The 16,404-nt window shown below is 36.3% G+C and overlaps 1 protein-coding gene across 1 annotated transcript in view; it reads right to left on the reverse strand.

Annotated features, from left to right (window-relative positions):
* Window positions 1-16,404, reverse strand: part of SMC6 (structural maintenance of chromosomes 6) — a 32,463-nt gene extending 16,059 nt beyond the window's left edge. The window contains exons 1-17 of the mRNA XM_010707962.2: window positions 16,351-16,404; window positions 15,532-15,679; window positions 13,846-14,010; window positions 11,985-12,102; window positions 10,314-10,419; window positions 9,127-9,263; window positions 8,870-8,931; window positions 8,017-8,097; window positions 7,315-7,416; window positions 7,051-7,170; window positions 6,860-6,958; window positions 5,643-5,789; window positions 5,156-5,244; window positions 4,510-4,674; window positions 3,320-3,498; window positions 1,525-1,726; window positions 1,275-1,389 (exon numbers count right to left, since the gene is read on the reverse strand). Of these exons, the coding sequence (XP_010706264.1) occupies window positions 1,275-1,389; window positions 1,525-1,726; window positions 3,320-3,498; window positions 4,510-4,674; window positions 5,156-5,244; window positions 5,643-5,789; window positions 6,860-6,958; window positions 7,051-7,170; window positions 7,315-7,416; window positions 8,017-8,097; window positions 8,870-8,931; window positions 9,127-9,263; window positions 10,314-10,419; window positions 11,985-12,102; window positions 13,846-13,989 (1,866 nt within the window). The 5' untranslated portion in view covers window positions 13,990-14,010; window positions 15,532-15,679; window positions 16,351-16,404. The remainder of the gene's footprint in view (window positions 1-1,274; window positions 1,390-1,524; window positions 1,727-3,319; window positions 3,499-4,509; window positions 4,675-5,155; window positions 5,245-5,642; window positions 5,790-6,859; window positions 6,959-7,050; window positions 7,171-7,314; window positions 7,417-8,016; window positions 8,098-8,869; window positions 8,932-9,126; window positions 9,264-10,313; window positions 10,420-11,984; window positions 12,103-13,845; window positions 14,011-15,531; window positions 15,680-16,350) is intronic.

The raw sequence follows: 16,404 nt of genomic DNA on the forward strand, positions 1-16,404 counted from the left end.
GGCGGGGGGGGGGGAAAAAGTCAATAACAAAAAGGTCACTACACACTAAATATATTTAATTATCAGAAATGGAATACACACCAAGAAATAATGTTTCAAAGAGATCTGCTAAGTACATCAAACAAAATTAAATTAAAGATTGGGAAATCTGCTGGTAAAAACAATTGCCAGTGTCAAGTTAAGTGGTCACAAGTGTCCTTGTCTGAGGAAATTACTATTTATACACTCATCCATTCTGAAGCATCACTTCCTCTACATCACACTTTTTCAATTTTTTTCAGATTCAGTTGAAGTTGTTCAGTGAGATCTTAAAAGGACCAGATGGAAACACAATCAGATGGAAAATGATTTCACATAGACGTGAGTGGGTGAATGCCTAAAAAGAAGATTTTGAATTCTCAAGCAGAAGCCTGCTACTTGCTAGGTTCAAGTGGAAGGGGTGACTACAAGTTTTGGTAACACATGGACTATAGAAAACTGACACATCCTTTATCTGACAATTAGTAAAGAGACAGCAGTTAGGAGGCTGATCACAGGCATACATTTTAGACTGGAAAAACAGATAAATTAGGGGCCCAGAAAGGTGATGTATATTCTCAGAATAAACTGGGACAATCCTGGAAAGAAACAGGGAGAGCTCTGTAGAGAAAAACGCCAAGGAATACCCAGGGATGTTGGACAGTAACACCCCAAGCAGCCACATAGCAGAAATCAGCATGATTTTTTGCCTGATCAGAAGTAATCAATGCTCAAGAGGGAAGTCAAGACCTATGAACACAGTTGTGGCAAGACAGTGAAGGAAGAGAGTGAGGAAATAACAAGAACAACAAAAGCTCTAATATTACTGATTCTTAAGTAAGGCCCATATTTAGGGCCATGATGGTCATTGCCAGTTTACTCGTCTAAGCAGAAAAATGGTGTTCAAAGTGGGATACTGACAGCATATTAAGTGTCATGAGTGCCTTTATGGAAAGCCTGCCAGGAGAAAAGCACGTCTGCATTAAAACACTGATAATTGTTGCAGTTTGGGTCCAGTGAGCCAGAGACCTCACCTCCTCTCAGCGTGTCTGGAAGTTACGCTTCATAGAATCATAGAATGGCTGAGTTGGAAGGGACCTTAAAGTCCAACTAGTTCCAATCCCTCAGCCTTTCAGGGATGGAAGAATTCTCTACCTCAGTGTTTGTGATAAGCAAAAACCAGAGAAGGTCCTGTATTTACTATACAAAGAGATAATGCCTTTCTTTAAAGGCCTGTAGGGAGTGGAGAGCCTTACTTTAATTAGCAGGACTTTTTCTATACCCCTCACATTGATCAAACAGTTAGCAACTGCTGCACCATCTATTTCCAACGCTGTGAGAACTGATGGGAACTCTGGATGATGAACTCCACTAAAGAAAAGAAGAAAAAACAACCATGCATAAAACTTACACAAGATTCTTTAAATTGTATTACAAATAGTTCCTTTCAACTCTTAATAATTTGAATTACTGCAGCTATGTAGCAACAGTCCAATCACAACTTACCTGTGTCTAACATCATAAATCTTATCATGAAATTTATTTACAATTATTGAAGGTCTAGCTCCATGTGGATAATATTTTGACATCAGTTGCTGAAGAACTCTTTCATCACTATGATTATCGCAGCAAAATGCCTGAACTAAGGTCTTTAAACAAGCTTCAATAGCCAGAGATAGTTCAGGATCTTTTGGATGAATGAAAGCACCTAAACAAACACAAAAGACAAAGCTTTAGCTTTTGTCTATAACATATTTAAGCAGTGCATTTTTATCACTCCAGGTTTGTTTGTTTGTTTTCCCTTTTTTTAGAGAGTCTGAAATAAAATCTACTATTAAAAAAAAGGAAAAAGAAGACTAAAATAAAAGCAAACTTTAACTAAAGAAAAAAAGCAAAACAGACAGGCCACCCCTGAGAATACAGACAATATCTTTTCCTAGAGAAGCCTACGTATATAGGCTTACTGCCTTTTTTTTTTCCCCTCCCCCTAAAAATTCTAAAAGGTCACTATTAATTTCATTGCGGCACACATCTAATAGCAGAAAAGCAAGAACAAATCTGGGCAAAGATCACTTAGAAACAATTTCATGCTTTAAGGCTAAAGGCAGAGGAATAGGTACGCTGCAAACCAAACTACTGTGAGGATTTCCATTGTGTATCACCTGTTGGCAGTACTGTGTTCACATATCCTTGCTGCAGTAAGTGTCTGGTACTCCCGTTAATTAAGCACTCTGTCTTTGCATTTACCTCTAGAACACACTGAAGCCTTTACTGCCACTTACAAACTGCACACAGCTTTGAATCATAGAATGATTTTGGTAGGAAGGGAAGGATCATGGATCTCTAACCTTCCTGCCACAGGCAGGGCCACCAATCTCCCCATTTAATACTAGAACAGGCTGCCCAGGGCCCCATCCAACCTGGCCTTGAACACCTCCAGGGATGGGGCATCCACAGCCTTCTCAGCAGTCTGTTCCAGCACCTCACCACTCTCTATGCAAAGAACTTCTCCCTCATATCCAACCTGAGTCTTTCCTCCTTCAACTTAAAACCGTTTCCCCTTGTCCTGCTATAATCTATCTTTTCAAAGAGTTGGCTCCCCTCCTGTTTATAGGCTCCCTTTAGGCTGCAGTGAGGTCACCCCACAGCCTTCTTTTCTTCAGGCTGAACAAAACCAGCTCCCTCAGTTTGTCCTCATAGGGGAGGTGCTCCAGTCCCCTGATCATCTTTGTCACCCCCTGAAGCCTCTCCAATAACTCCCTGTCTTTCTTGTGCTGGGGGATCCAGACCCCAACTTTGAATATCTCTGGCAGACACAAATGAAATCAAACTTTCTTGGAAAGTTTTTTCTAAGCTGCTCCATGCAAAGCAACTCAAGCATGACAACACTACCAGGCAGTCATTGTATATTTTAAGTAAAAACCTGTCTGACAGTAGGACAGTGCTATCACCAAGTTACAGTCAACTAGAGCACAGAAGGGTGATGTGAGACATAAAGCTTATCATCTCGCTGAAGTAATACTCTACACAAGCTCTATGCAACATGCAGAGGAGACCTGCAACACAGAAGGAAGCTCAGCTATTTTGCACTGAAATCTTACCTATGGTATAGTCTTTTAGTATATGTTGGCAGCCATGCACAGAAGTTCCCTCTGTATTTCCCAGACTAAAGATACATCTGAAGCTTCATAAACAACAGTTTTTCTGAACTTCACTGTTGACGTTATCAGCTCTTCAATAAAGCCCATAAGGAAAAAGCCCAAAAATTGTCTTGAAAAAGCTGAAAAGCTGTCATTCTTACCTAAAGGTCCAACAGGTTTGTGTTTAAATTGCCCTTGCCTGTAGGCTATTTCAACTTCTTCAAGCAATGATGGCATATGTTGTCCAAATCTTTTAAAGGCATTTGTTTTACTATCTCTCAGCTCTCTCAGATGCTTCTGTTTAGCATCCAAGTCTTGTCTCACATCAGAGTCTTCTCTCCTAAGAGAAGAGTTATTTTTTTTTTTCCCTAGTAGGAGAACAGCCTTAATTTCACAGAAATAGTTATTTTTCAAGAACTAATATAATAGGACAGCATGTCAGGACCTCAGTATTTCAATGTATAGTGAGCTACATACTTGCAACTATTTTCAGAGCTTCAAAAAACATGAAATAAAAACCAAAAAGAACCCCACACAGGTAAGAAAATGCTACTTTGCAACACAGTTTTACATTACTTCTCTTTCTATCTTTCATCGTGGTTAAGAAGAAAAGTCACAAATCAAGGTACAAATCCCACCAAAGTAGATGAACAGAAATGTTTCCAAAAATATCAAGTAGTACAATTTCACTTAGTATAAAATTCAACTGAAGAAAAAAGCATAATAGCAGGACAGTATTCTAACATGATTTTTTAATACAAATAAAGACATCTAACAAATTGTAAATTTATAGTATATATTGCTGTGTAAGCAATGTGCAATACTGACATAAAAAAAACCAACAAAGGATCAATATAACTTTCTATTTTCATATTTCACCATCTTCTCTAACGGTAAAAGATGTTTGAAATAATACTTCAGTTGTAATATGCAACAATTCCCAAATCTCTTAAAACAACAAATACCAACATCACCATAAAGCTCTCAGGTAACCATTGTACGAAAGTTCAGGTTCCCAAATCAAAACCTAGGAACACTTTGTTTTTCTAGTTCAGTCATGGTTAAATAGACATCTAAAGCAAATGATTCAAAGTCTATAAATTTGCACTTAGATACAATAGATATAATAGTTATCATGTACAGTTCTGTTAACTCTCCATAATTTTCTAGCTTCAGTCATATTTTGCAAAGAAAAGTTTAGCAAGTCCTATGATAACTGAGGAAGAAAGTAGGTGGGGGAAACGAATACAGAAACTGAACCTAACATGTCAAGAACACAAAGAATTGCAGGTACTTAAGAAGAGATCTCAACAATATGAAGAAAAATAGTTATACTCAAAAACTAACTCACTTAAGTTTAGCAAATTCTTCTTTGTGCTTATAAATAGCTTGCTGAAACTGATCCATCTGTTGGCCAATCATTATTTCTTCATCACGAAGTGCCTTCAACTTCTCCTTTAACTGTGTGATTTTCCTTTCTTTTTCCAGCCTTTCAGACTCTGAAGCCTGATAAGCACTAGAAGAAATCATCATACTTCAGTATTTGAAAACAGCAAGATGATTTGTGATACAGACTTTATTTAACGTAACATATATGAGATCTACGTATCAAAAATTTATATTTAAGATTCAGAGCATTTACAAGATCTACAAAACAGGTACCAGTGATTTATTTCATTTTCCATTTGTAATTATACATAACCTCCCCTGGTTACATTCCTATTACATTTGGTTTAATGATTAATTATTTTGCAACACTGTGTAAGCTAGAAAATGTCATCAGGAAAAAAAATAGCCTTTTTTTTTCTGCCCAGTTGCCTCATCATCATCCAATGGAAACCTTGTTATACAAAGTAGAGATGTTTAAATATTTAAGTGGAGCCTGTGAAAGATTAAATAAATGTTTTTTCTTGTTGTAGATTTTCTTATTACCCAGAAGAGTTCACTCTGTACATATCTATACATTAACAACACAACATCACAGTATGAGTATTTACCTCTTTTTCATTTCCTCAATTCGGTTACGTAGCTGTTCATCATCTTTTGCCAGACGTTTCAGCTCAGTTCTGACACGATTATGAAGCAACTGTGAAGGAAATAGGACATATTAGTTTAATGGAAGAGTAATTTCAACACAGAATTACAATTTTGAGGAAGTAAACACTGAACTGCATCTGTACAACAAACAATTATCAATACTTGAGACAAGAAGAACTTTAATTTGAGGTTAACTTTGTTATTCCTCCCATTTCACACATCTGAATCTTATTAGTGCTGACTTAGGCTGTCCATTTCTTAACACCTGTGTAAAGATATAAACTCTATGACTGTGAACAGAAGCTGCTTGCCAGTCAAGCCAGAAATTACACCTATTTTGAACTACACTGAGCTAGATGACATTCATAAAGCCTAGACACAGACAAAGAAGTACATATGGGTAGACCATGGACAGGATTAAGGTTTTAAAAAAGTTCCTTCGCCTACCTCAGCTTCATTGACTGCTTTTCTTCTTGTCTGAACTTCAGCTTTTGAAGACATACACTGAGTATGCAGGGCTTCAGCTTCACCATTTACTGTTATCAACTTCTCTTGTATTGCTTTGCATTTTTCTTCCGCTTCATTTACTTTTATCTTTAGGGTAACAAGAGAATGATATGTGTGTAGAAAGAAAAAAAAAAAAAAAAATCAGAACCTCTTCATGCTATAGAAGAAATACCACTGAAAAGAATCCATTTGCTGACATGTCTTATATATATGTATTTGTATGTCTTATGTATATGTAATTGACACTACAGATATGCAAAGAGGAAAATAAACATAGGAGCACACTCCGAAAACCAATTAACTATCAAACCTTCTTTTCTTACTCAGGTTTTACTCAGATATCAGACTACTTCTACAGTAAGGCCAAATACACTGACATGGAAAGAAATGAGACCACCATCCAGACGAAGTTTCCTCAGTACCACACAAATACATATGTAAGGCCATAAAGTAAAAACACTTCAATTGCAAAAGTATATAGTTTTAATTTTTTGCATATTAAAAATTTCAGTGAAAAATGAGTGCCAATTCAGAAAATTTGGAGGAATTTTAAGAGGCTAAAAAGTTTAAAATAACATTGTATAGAATTTTTCTGCAAATTATGTGTTTTATGCATAACTCTGAATGTTTGTCTTTTATTATTCTTTCCTGTTACCTCCAGAAGACTTAATTACTATCCAAATAATTTGTTTTATTTCCAAGTCTCTTTTTGAATCACGACACTCTCCTGTTATAGAAATAAATATTGAGTAACGAAGGACTCTCAACCATGAAACAGTTTAAATTGCCATTCACTGCTACAAGCAATATTAGCTATCCCAAATTCCCAGTCAACACAACATAACCTTTACCTAAATGAAAGCTATCAGCGTGAAAGGAATACACACATGTACTCCTAACAACCAGCAGAAAACTAAGCACCTTAGTATTTTTGCCCGATGAAACGTGGAATGCAAGTGTTACTGTTACACTTCAGATGGCCAAATAAACATGTAAATGGTAACCACTGCTATTTGTAAGGTTGCAGCATCTTGTAAAAAGCCAAGATGGCCAGCTTCAGTATGTTAAAGCTAAAGGAGCATCCAATTTAAATACTATTTCTATCCCTGAGCCAAAGAAGCTGGAAATTAACATATGGTTTTTAACCTTTTATGTACCTGACATTCCTCCAGCTTCTGATCAAACTTCTCTGTATTTCCTTCTTCAGCTTTGATGCCTTCTCTGATCGGCTGTATTTCTCTCTCCATTTCAGCCACCTAAATATTAGCATATATCAGAACGTCTGCAGTAATTCCGAAGTAATTTAAACTAAGTTTCACTTGAGGAAACATTTTATCAAGAAATTTACCACTGCCCAAGCCATCTTATGCTTCAGCTCTTCAAGATGTTTTTGCATTTCATTCACACACTCGATGCTTTCATAGCGCTCCTTTTCTTCACAGTAAATTCGCTTAAGCTCTTTTAGACGCTTTAGGAAAAAAGTTCAACTGTGAGTACATAAAGCTACAATGCAATGAGACATTGGAAAGGTACGTTTTGGAGCTTAATAGTTCAACTACTAATTATTTCAGTGCTCGAAACAGTACTAACAATTATTATAATTTTAATATACCTCCACTCCTTGTTCTATCTGAAGACGTGTATTTTCTTTAGTTTTCATGATATATGAATAATCTTCTTTCATTTGTTCCAGCTGAGTTGCCTTCATAAAAAACTAAGGGGGAATTAAGAAAAATGCAGATGTCAGATTCAGCAGCAGACCTAAATAACTTTAAGTAATTATCATAGAAAAATCATGGAATCATAGAATGGCCTGAGTTGAAAAAGACCACAATGATCATCTGGTTTTAACCCCCCCCGGCTACGTGCAGGGCTGCTAACCACCAGACCAGGCTGCCCAGAGCTACATCCAGCCTGGATGTGACTCATTCCAACTGCTACACGTGTTATATAATACTTACAGTAAACAACCCATGGGGTACTTTTGTTCAGTAAACTAACTCAGGAGTGTACAAAAACAATCATGAATTTATCAATGCCGTCAGAGGAAAAAAAAAAAAATTCAAAAAACTGTTTTTGCAAAGTGGATAATTGCTCCAATTAGATATTTAAAATTTAGATTTCTGAAAACGATTTTTCTTTTCCTACCTCTTCCATAACTCCTCTACAAATCTGAAATCAGTATTTTGGTGTCAAATGTTTTGTTTGCTTGTTTTACTGGGCTGCATTTTTTAAATAATTGCTTGAAACCAACTGACTAATTCTGAAAGTTACCATTTATTATTTGATCAAAGTGTTACATGACTTTTCTTACCTTATACTTGTCACCCTCATTTTTAGACTGTAAGAAGAGCTTACTCATCTCTTGGGTTAAAACAGACACAGGATTTTCTACCTGTAATATTGGATATGTTACTTCATTTATATTTTAGGGAAAAAAAGACTTATAATCCCACATCCCTGAAAGCAGGGACACACACACACACACACACGCACACACACTCCAAATGCAACTTTGCAACACAATAAAGGCATCTAAGGAATTGTTTTCACAAGAATCAGTGACTTCTGGGAAGTTTTATTTACTTAACAAGTCCTGAATTGGGAACTTTGTGCAACAACATTTAATTCTTCTTTAATCAACTGCCAAAGTACTGCATTCAATTAAAGGAATTGCCCAATACATTCTTACAGAAGTTTCCACAATAAAATCATTACACAGTAACAGAAGTTTATACTATTTGACAGGTGCAATATTTTGAATAGTGTACATCAAGTATAAAGTAACTGATTTTTCATTAATCACTTAAGCAGGAAAAAAAAAAAAAAGGAAAAACAAAAAAACGACATTTCTGTAACAGCAGAAACTGAAAGAATCTGCAGGTGATTAAAAAAAACAAACAAAAAAAAGCTTTGCATATGAAAGAAGTCTACCAATGCTGTCTTTCATTGACAGGACATATCAAGCTTGTAGATGACGGTGAACATTGACCTGCATGGAATAAGGTCTTATCCAGCACTGTACAAGGTTTATTAAATTGTAATGCTCTCTTGCCATTGTAAGTGATCATAAAAAACAAGGAAAAGGCAAACTTCTCTCATTTAGAAAAATGAAACATCACAAGCTAATGTCTTAAGTTAAACAGAATTTAAGCACTAACAATTACCTGTATATTAAAGTGATCAAGCATTCCTAAGAGTTCCTCCTTTTTTGAAGAAATGACAGTACCTAATGGAGAGAGGAAGTGTGTTTGAGAGAGAAAAGTAACTGCTGTTGACATGCCAACATACTGCAGTCTAACATGCCAACACAGATACAGAGAAGTTAACCTTGTAAGAAAATCCTTCATTAACATTAATGCATTTAAAGTAATTAAACCATTAAACCATTTAAAGATTGAGGGCAAAACAAACTATCACCAACCAGATTTGCTTTTCAGTCTGTAAGTTCTGCTCCCTTCCAGATTAATGTGTGTATTCACAATAATAGAATCACCATACAGTTCCGGTTTAAATGCATCTCTGCCTTGGTTTTGCAGTGTTACTGAGATATCTGCAGAGCTAAAGGAAAAAAAAAAAAGTAAACACACAAGCACCCACAGATAGCTGAAATGAGTTATAAATTAAAAAGAAAAATAAAATCAGAACTTAATTTTCCACAAAAAGTCATTCGTAGTACAGATTGGAACAAAACATACTGATATCAAAACCAAAACAGCATTGAAGACAAGTGGACAAAAAGATCATCACAATCTGTTTTATTTGCACCTTCAGGAAGTCATGAGCAAAAGCAAATGTGCAGACTCTCCCACTTTTCCTTCATACCTCAGTACCTTTATCTTTAGGTTGCATTATCAAGTTCCTTTCTGGTTGTTCTCCTATCTCCAGGCTGGCTTACAAATTGCTTGGCTTGTATAGCCATCTCTAAACAAAGTAACCTATAGTTCACTACTTAAGGGTTGTTTGTTTTTCTTTTTGGAAAAGAAGGGATGTGGTTTCAATTCTGAATTCAGATATTTTGTTTCTAATGGGAATGCTGAAATGTTATTACACAAGACAGGTACTGAAGCAATTTTACTCCAGATATTTCTGAAAGGAAAAGTCTGGGGCTTCAAGTTGCAGTTTTATGTAAATACAAAGAATCAACCCTCATCTTTTTTCTGTTTTCCCTAAACATACTATCCCCACTCTTGCAGCAGACATTAATTCACATCCTTCACATTAAATAATTCCCCCCATGTGTCAAGGTCTTTGCACTGTGCATACACTCATGTCACTAGAAAGAAAGAATTAAACTCATGCTCACAGAACAGTAATGATTCATTTCTGGTGAACTTTTCAAATGAACTCTTCAATCTGTAGGATATTCAAGTACATCTAATACATGAGAACTAACTTAAGCAGTACCCTTTGCTGTGCATTGGCAAATAGTATGCTACTGGTACATTTCTCTTTATTTTTAACGTGCCCCTTCCAGCATTTTGATTTTTATTTCTATCTGTTAGACCTAGTAGGGGAACAGAGAAGAATTAAGTTGCCAGAATACTGAGCAAGTAACCTGAATCAGTCTCGAAACATATTCCACCTTAAAACTAAGGAAGTTATACTTACCTCTCTCCACTTTTTACAAACAATTTTAACGAGGAACCTCTATTAGTAGCAGTGGCTTTTCCTCCAAGTCCAACAATCAGCGCAGTTAAAACAGAACTTTTTCCACCTGAAACAGAAGCACTGAAGGTTTTTTTTTCTTCAAACAAAAAACAAGGAAACAGAAAAAAAACAGAAGTTACTGTGACTTCGTCTTCAGTTCATTTGTACTAGAAGTTGTTGACTGCTTACATATTCAAGCAGTTAGATCTCAACTTGTCAGATATATAGAACAGCCACAAACCTAGGAAAGAATATCATAAGTCAGGCATTTCCAAGTTTCTCCGCCAGAAAACATGCTGAGCCAAACTTCATTAATTTGTGTTCAATGAGATGTTCTATCTCAAGAAGAAAGAAAATTCCGTTTCTTAAAAGCACACAGAAAACACATATAATACAAAAGAAACCAAACACATATTATCACTTAGTTAACTACCAGGGAAATTTTAAGCCCTCTTTAATATCTATGTATAATTTTTGAAATTCTCCCTCCAAAATAAATTAACTTGGGTAAGTATTACATCCTGCTAAAACGGTTTCAAGTTAACATATATTTGGACAACTACTGTGTATTTAAAAAATGAATATATGCCTATGTGAAACTTAAATTTATGTATAATTTAGCTATGAAAAGTTTTGCTTATCTTTCATAAATGTCTGAATTTAAAACTCTTTTCACTAGCTCTGCACTACTAGGATAGACTGTGATTCTCCAGTATAAAATTGAATCCATCTACAGCCAATGGGATGAAGTTCAACCAGACCAAATGCCAGGTCCTGTGCTTTGGCCACAACAACCCCAGGCAATGCTACAGGCCTGGGGCAGAGTGGCTGGAAGACTGCGTAGAGGAAATGGACCTGGGGGTATTGATTGATGCTCAGCTGAACACGAGCCAGCAGTGTGCCCAGGTGGCCAAGAAGGCCAATGGCATCCAGGCTTGCACCAGAAGCAGTGTTGCCAGCAAGAACAGGGAAGTGATTGTCTCCCTGCACTCAGCTCTGGTGAGGCCAAGCCTCCAGTACTATGTCCAGTTTTGGGCCTCTCACTGCAAGAAAGACATGGAGGCCTGGAGTGGGTTCAAGGAAGGGCGACAAAGCTGGTGAGGGGTCTGGAGCACAGGTCTTATGAGGAGCAGCTGAAGGAGTTGGGAATGTTCAGTTTGGAGAAGAGGAGGCTCAGGGGAGACCTCATTGCTCTCTATAACTACCTGAAGGGAGGTTGTAGTGAGCTGGGGTTTGGCCTCTTCTCTCATGTAACTGGTGATAGGACTAGAGGAAATGGCTTCAAGCTGCACCAGGGAAGATTCAGGCTGGACGTTAGGAAATACTGCTCCTCTGAAAGAGTGGCCAGGCACTGGAATGGGCTGCCCAGGGAGGTGGTGGAGTCACCGACACTGGAGGTGTTCAAGGAACGTTTGGATTTTCCTGAGGGACATGGTTTAGTGAGAACTATTGGTGACTGGTGGATGGTTGGACTGGGTGATTCTGTGGGTCTTTTCCAACCTTGGTGATTCTATGATACAGTCCCCAAAGATTCAGAGATGAAGTAGCAATTCTTTTTCAAATAAAAATTATACATTTTAAAGTTTCAACAAAAGTGTTCTTCTGTATAGCAATGATACCATTAGTACTTACTTCCATTGTTTCCAATAATAAAATTGAGATTTGATCCAAACTGAAAAGGCCCCAACATCGAATGGCACATGAAGTTCTTCAGCTGGATCCTTTCAATTATCCCAGCTTCCCCTACAGTCTAAATAATCAGAATACTACGTCACTTGTGTGTTTTAACGAAACACATTTCACATACCTTAAATATAATGAGAATTCAAATGACTATGATAGAAAGCATGAATGGTAATAAACCACAAGGAAATCAGCATTCATCCATGATACTATGAAAATTGCTCATTACAAAACAGTTGTTATGTAAATCAAGATCAAAACAGCGAAAATTGGTCAGTTCTCTTCCTAACTTATATTTTATATGACATCAAAGATTAAGATCATACATTACAGACAATTATTAGAGCAGTTAATAAGGAGTATCATAGAAAGACTTATTGAAATAACACTGCAAAAAGCCTTGGAGTGACTTTGAGAGAGAGAAGTAGGAGTTAAATTAGGAAGGAGGAAATGAAACTAGGAGCAAAAGAGACATTCCGATGTACAACTCATTACGTACTTTTCTGACAAGAGATTTTTTATTATCAGTGCTTCTGAAAAAAAAAAAAGTGTTCTAAGCAAGAAAAAATTTCAGGAGTGACACAGAACAGAGAGTACTGTTCAAGAAAATTAAGAGTTATATCTCTGTGGGCTATAACTCAACATCAGTATCTTATAATATGCAAAGCCATATATTTAAGCTCAATAAATATTTTTAAAAAGATTACCACCAAACTTAAAATTCAACTACTACAGAAAAAGAGAAAAGAATTTTCATGTCTTCAAGTTTCATTTCATTTCAAACATTTCTGTTATTCATTTGCAAGCGTCAGCTATGAAATGAAAGCATTCAGTGCTTCTTTAAGCAAATCATGTTTTTCTAAATACACTTTCTACTTTTCTTAATACCTTAAACAAATATGCAATAATTCTATAAAGCAAAATCTTTTTGCTTTACTTATTTGTCAATTTCAGTAGTATTCATTCCATAAAACCAGGATACTATACTATACTATAATGCCTCCTATTTTATTATGTTGCTCCATAACGTCAGAGGCAGATGGTGGTGGTATGGGAGTAGAGGTTGAAGTTTCTTGCCAACATTCCATTACATTTTGTTGCTGTGCAGCAGAGTGGCAATCTGATAAAACGGCATTAGACATGGAAGTGCAGATGAAGCAAAGGTGTATCGCTGGGTCACTTGATGTGTAAAACAATGGCACATAGTCTGGAGAATAGAAGGCTCTGGGTAGATCTGATAACAGAATTTCAATATTCAAAAGATGGCTATAACAAAGAAGGGGACAGACTCTTTAGCAAGGTCTTTTGTGACAGGGCAAGGGGAAATGGTTTCAAACTAAGATGGGAGATTTAGAATGGATATAAGGAAGAAGTTTTTACCAAAGGGGTTGTGAGGCACTCGAGGTTGCCCAGAATGGTGGTGAACGCTCTGTCCTTGGAGATGTTCAAAGTCAGACTGGATGGGGCTCTAAGCACCCTGATGGAACTGTAGGTGTCCCTGCTCATTGCACAGGAATTTAATTAAATGATCTTTACGGTTTCCTTCCAACTCAAACAATTCTATGATTCTGTGAAATAGGAGGCACTACTTTCAAGTGACCTACACGTTACTTTATGATCAACTGCCAAAAATACACAATCTAAAAAAAGAGTGAACTCATTCAAAAATCCTATTACAGTCATTACCTCTAATTGTTTCATTTTTTGTATTGGTTCCATTGAATGCTGTATTTAAGACTTACTCCAAAAGTCACAGGTTTACTTTTTTTAAAATATCAATTTTTTGGGGGGATTTTTTAGAACAACTTACCGATGTTAAAGAGAAACTATTATCAGCTGAAAACCGTGTGTTTTCTTCATCACTGGACTCATCACTATGTTCATCTATGTGTTCTTGTCTCTGTCTTTTGTGGAATGGAGGCTTTGAAACACTTTCTTCCTTTCTCTTACCCATGAGTACTGAGAAAACATGAAACTAACAGAAGATTGAAACTTATAATTTGTTAAGTGAGAACACACCAACAGATAATAAAACAGACTGTATTTATTTAAATTGACACAAGAAATACAAATAGCAAATGTTGCATTAAACTGAAATCTCAGTGAATTCTCAGAGCTGAAATCTCAGTGAATTTAAGCTTAAGCTTAAAAGACTTTATAATAATAAGAAAAACAATTTCATTATTCTAATCACGTTGAGTTTCTGAATTACCAACAGAGGTCAACCTGGATTCTATTTTCTTTGGTATCTTACACTTTGGATATCTACTAAGATTGCTTTTGATTAGTAACAGAGCTCAAGTTTTAGATATACACCACTATCATAAGATGATCAATGCAGGTTTGAATAAAGTGATGTGCACAGTGAAAAGTAAAACGTGTTAATTATATGCATTCAAGAGATCTTGGAAACGAATATCTGAGATACCAAAAAGTAAGAGAGGATAATTTAGATTTATGGTGCTGCTCCCTTGCAGTTTCTGCAGAACGCACACTTGTCTTCGTAAGGTTTTGTCTTTATCATGGAAAGCAAAATGCTGTTGTTTTACTAATGAAGGATTACAGTTCTCTGAGAACATACCTACACATGTATGCATGTACAAATGCTTCCTTTACAAATGGAGAAATAACCCATTGCACTAATGTGGCTACTAAACGAATCTTGCAAAAGTAACAAGGTCTACTCAAGTCACATATAACCAAAACATGAAGTATTAAACACCAGTCAAAATGTAATCTTTTCTGTAACAGGATGTGTTTCTTATTCCTCAAAAAACATTTATTACATTTGTAACATCTAGAGACTGAAAACACTACAGAAGGCAAGCAAGATCATTCAGCCATAGAAGAAAAAAGATCACATTTCTACAAAGACAACACAGAATGGAACAGTAGTCCATTCTATTGATAAATGTTCTCACCATGCTCCAACTAATATCCACCACATGATTTTTTGATGCCAAAATATGTGGAATAATTGGAAACATTTTGGATTGTTTTCCCACTCAGGGTAGACCCATCTGCACACTTTCCTGTGTGACCAACTGTAGGGAATCTGCTTTAGCCAGGGGGCTGGCCTTGATGATTTCTAGAATTCTGCTGTTCTTCTACCTGAGCCAGCTTAATGTACTAGTAGAACATCAGCCTGATTTCAACAGACAAAAGGCTCATACTTACAAGTATCACAGGCAATATCATGTATTACATCAAACACCACAGACATTAAAGTTTGTGACACCACTACAAAGACTACTGAATTTCTTCCATGAGTATTCCTTGACTTTTATAAACAGTGCTTAATAATTTCCTCGTTGTCTTAGTGCACATAGTTGATAAAAAACAATATACAACTCTTTCTATTAAGTGTAAAGGAGAAATTTCAAAATAAAAGACAGAAACACAATAAGCTTCCCATCTGACGTTCTTTTATGTTACACAGTCTAATACCATACTTATAAAGCAAGAAGCAAGTACATTTCATCATACAGTTACATACCTTTTATTGTGTTACTTTCAGTCTCTTACAGAACTATCTCTGTGTTACTCAGATCAGCAAAGGTTACTTGTAAATTCTTGGAATTTATCCATTACTTTAACATGAAGATATATCTTTGTTCACTCTGTTGTTCCATTGAAATCCCACTCTACAAAGAAGAAAAAACATACACATTTTAAATGCTGTAATTAATATTAAAATCAGTGGTATGAATTCCATCTCAACTGGCAAAAATAAACATTAGTACAAGTACATTTTAAGACAAAGTAGGCTAATAGGAAGTCAACAATGAATAATATTGACAAATGTTAACAGAAGTTTGCTATAAGGACTAGACACAACATACATCATATTTTAAATCCGAAGTCTAAATTTATGGCTACACTGCCATATATAGGACTGTGAATGGAAATTTGTGATGACAAAGTCAGGAACATCAGTAATGTAAGTGATAATCAGACTGTCCAAAAGACATTCCAAAAGACAATACAAAAGCATCAATTCAGTAAAGAGCATGAAATCTACCAGCATGGAATATACAAGCAGTTACAAACAAAACCCACAGCGACAACCATGAAGAAATAAGGGCAAGACAAATCCAGTTATAAAAACATCACCGATCAATGCAAATTATCACAAGTAATTGTTATGCGCTTAACAAGAGCATAAAAGGAAAACACAGTGTCAATACAGGATAAGCACTGTTACACTTGACAGCAGAAAAGTACTTCCATCACTATGTCACAGCACAGGAAGACAGGGTGCATTCACTACAGACAGCGCGCACAACAGGACGCAACATTCCAGGTGCGGCCTCACCAGGGAAAGGATCGCAACCTTCGCTCCACCGCGGCCGCCCCCAACCACCGCAGC

This window comes from Meleagris gallopavo, chromosome 2 (genome assembly GCF_000146605.3).
Source record: "Meleagris gallopavo isolate NT-WF06-2002-E0010 breed Aviagen turkey brand Nicholas breeding stock chromosome 2, Turkey_5.1, whole genome shotgun sequence".
Taxonomy (NCBI): Eukaryota; Metazoa; Chordata; class Aves; order Galliformes; family Phasianidae; genus Meleagris; species Meleagris gallopavo.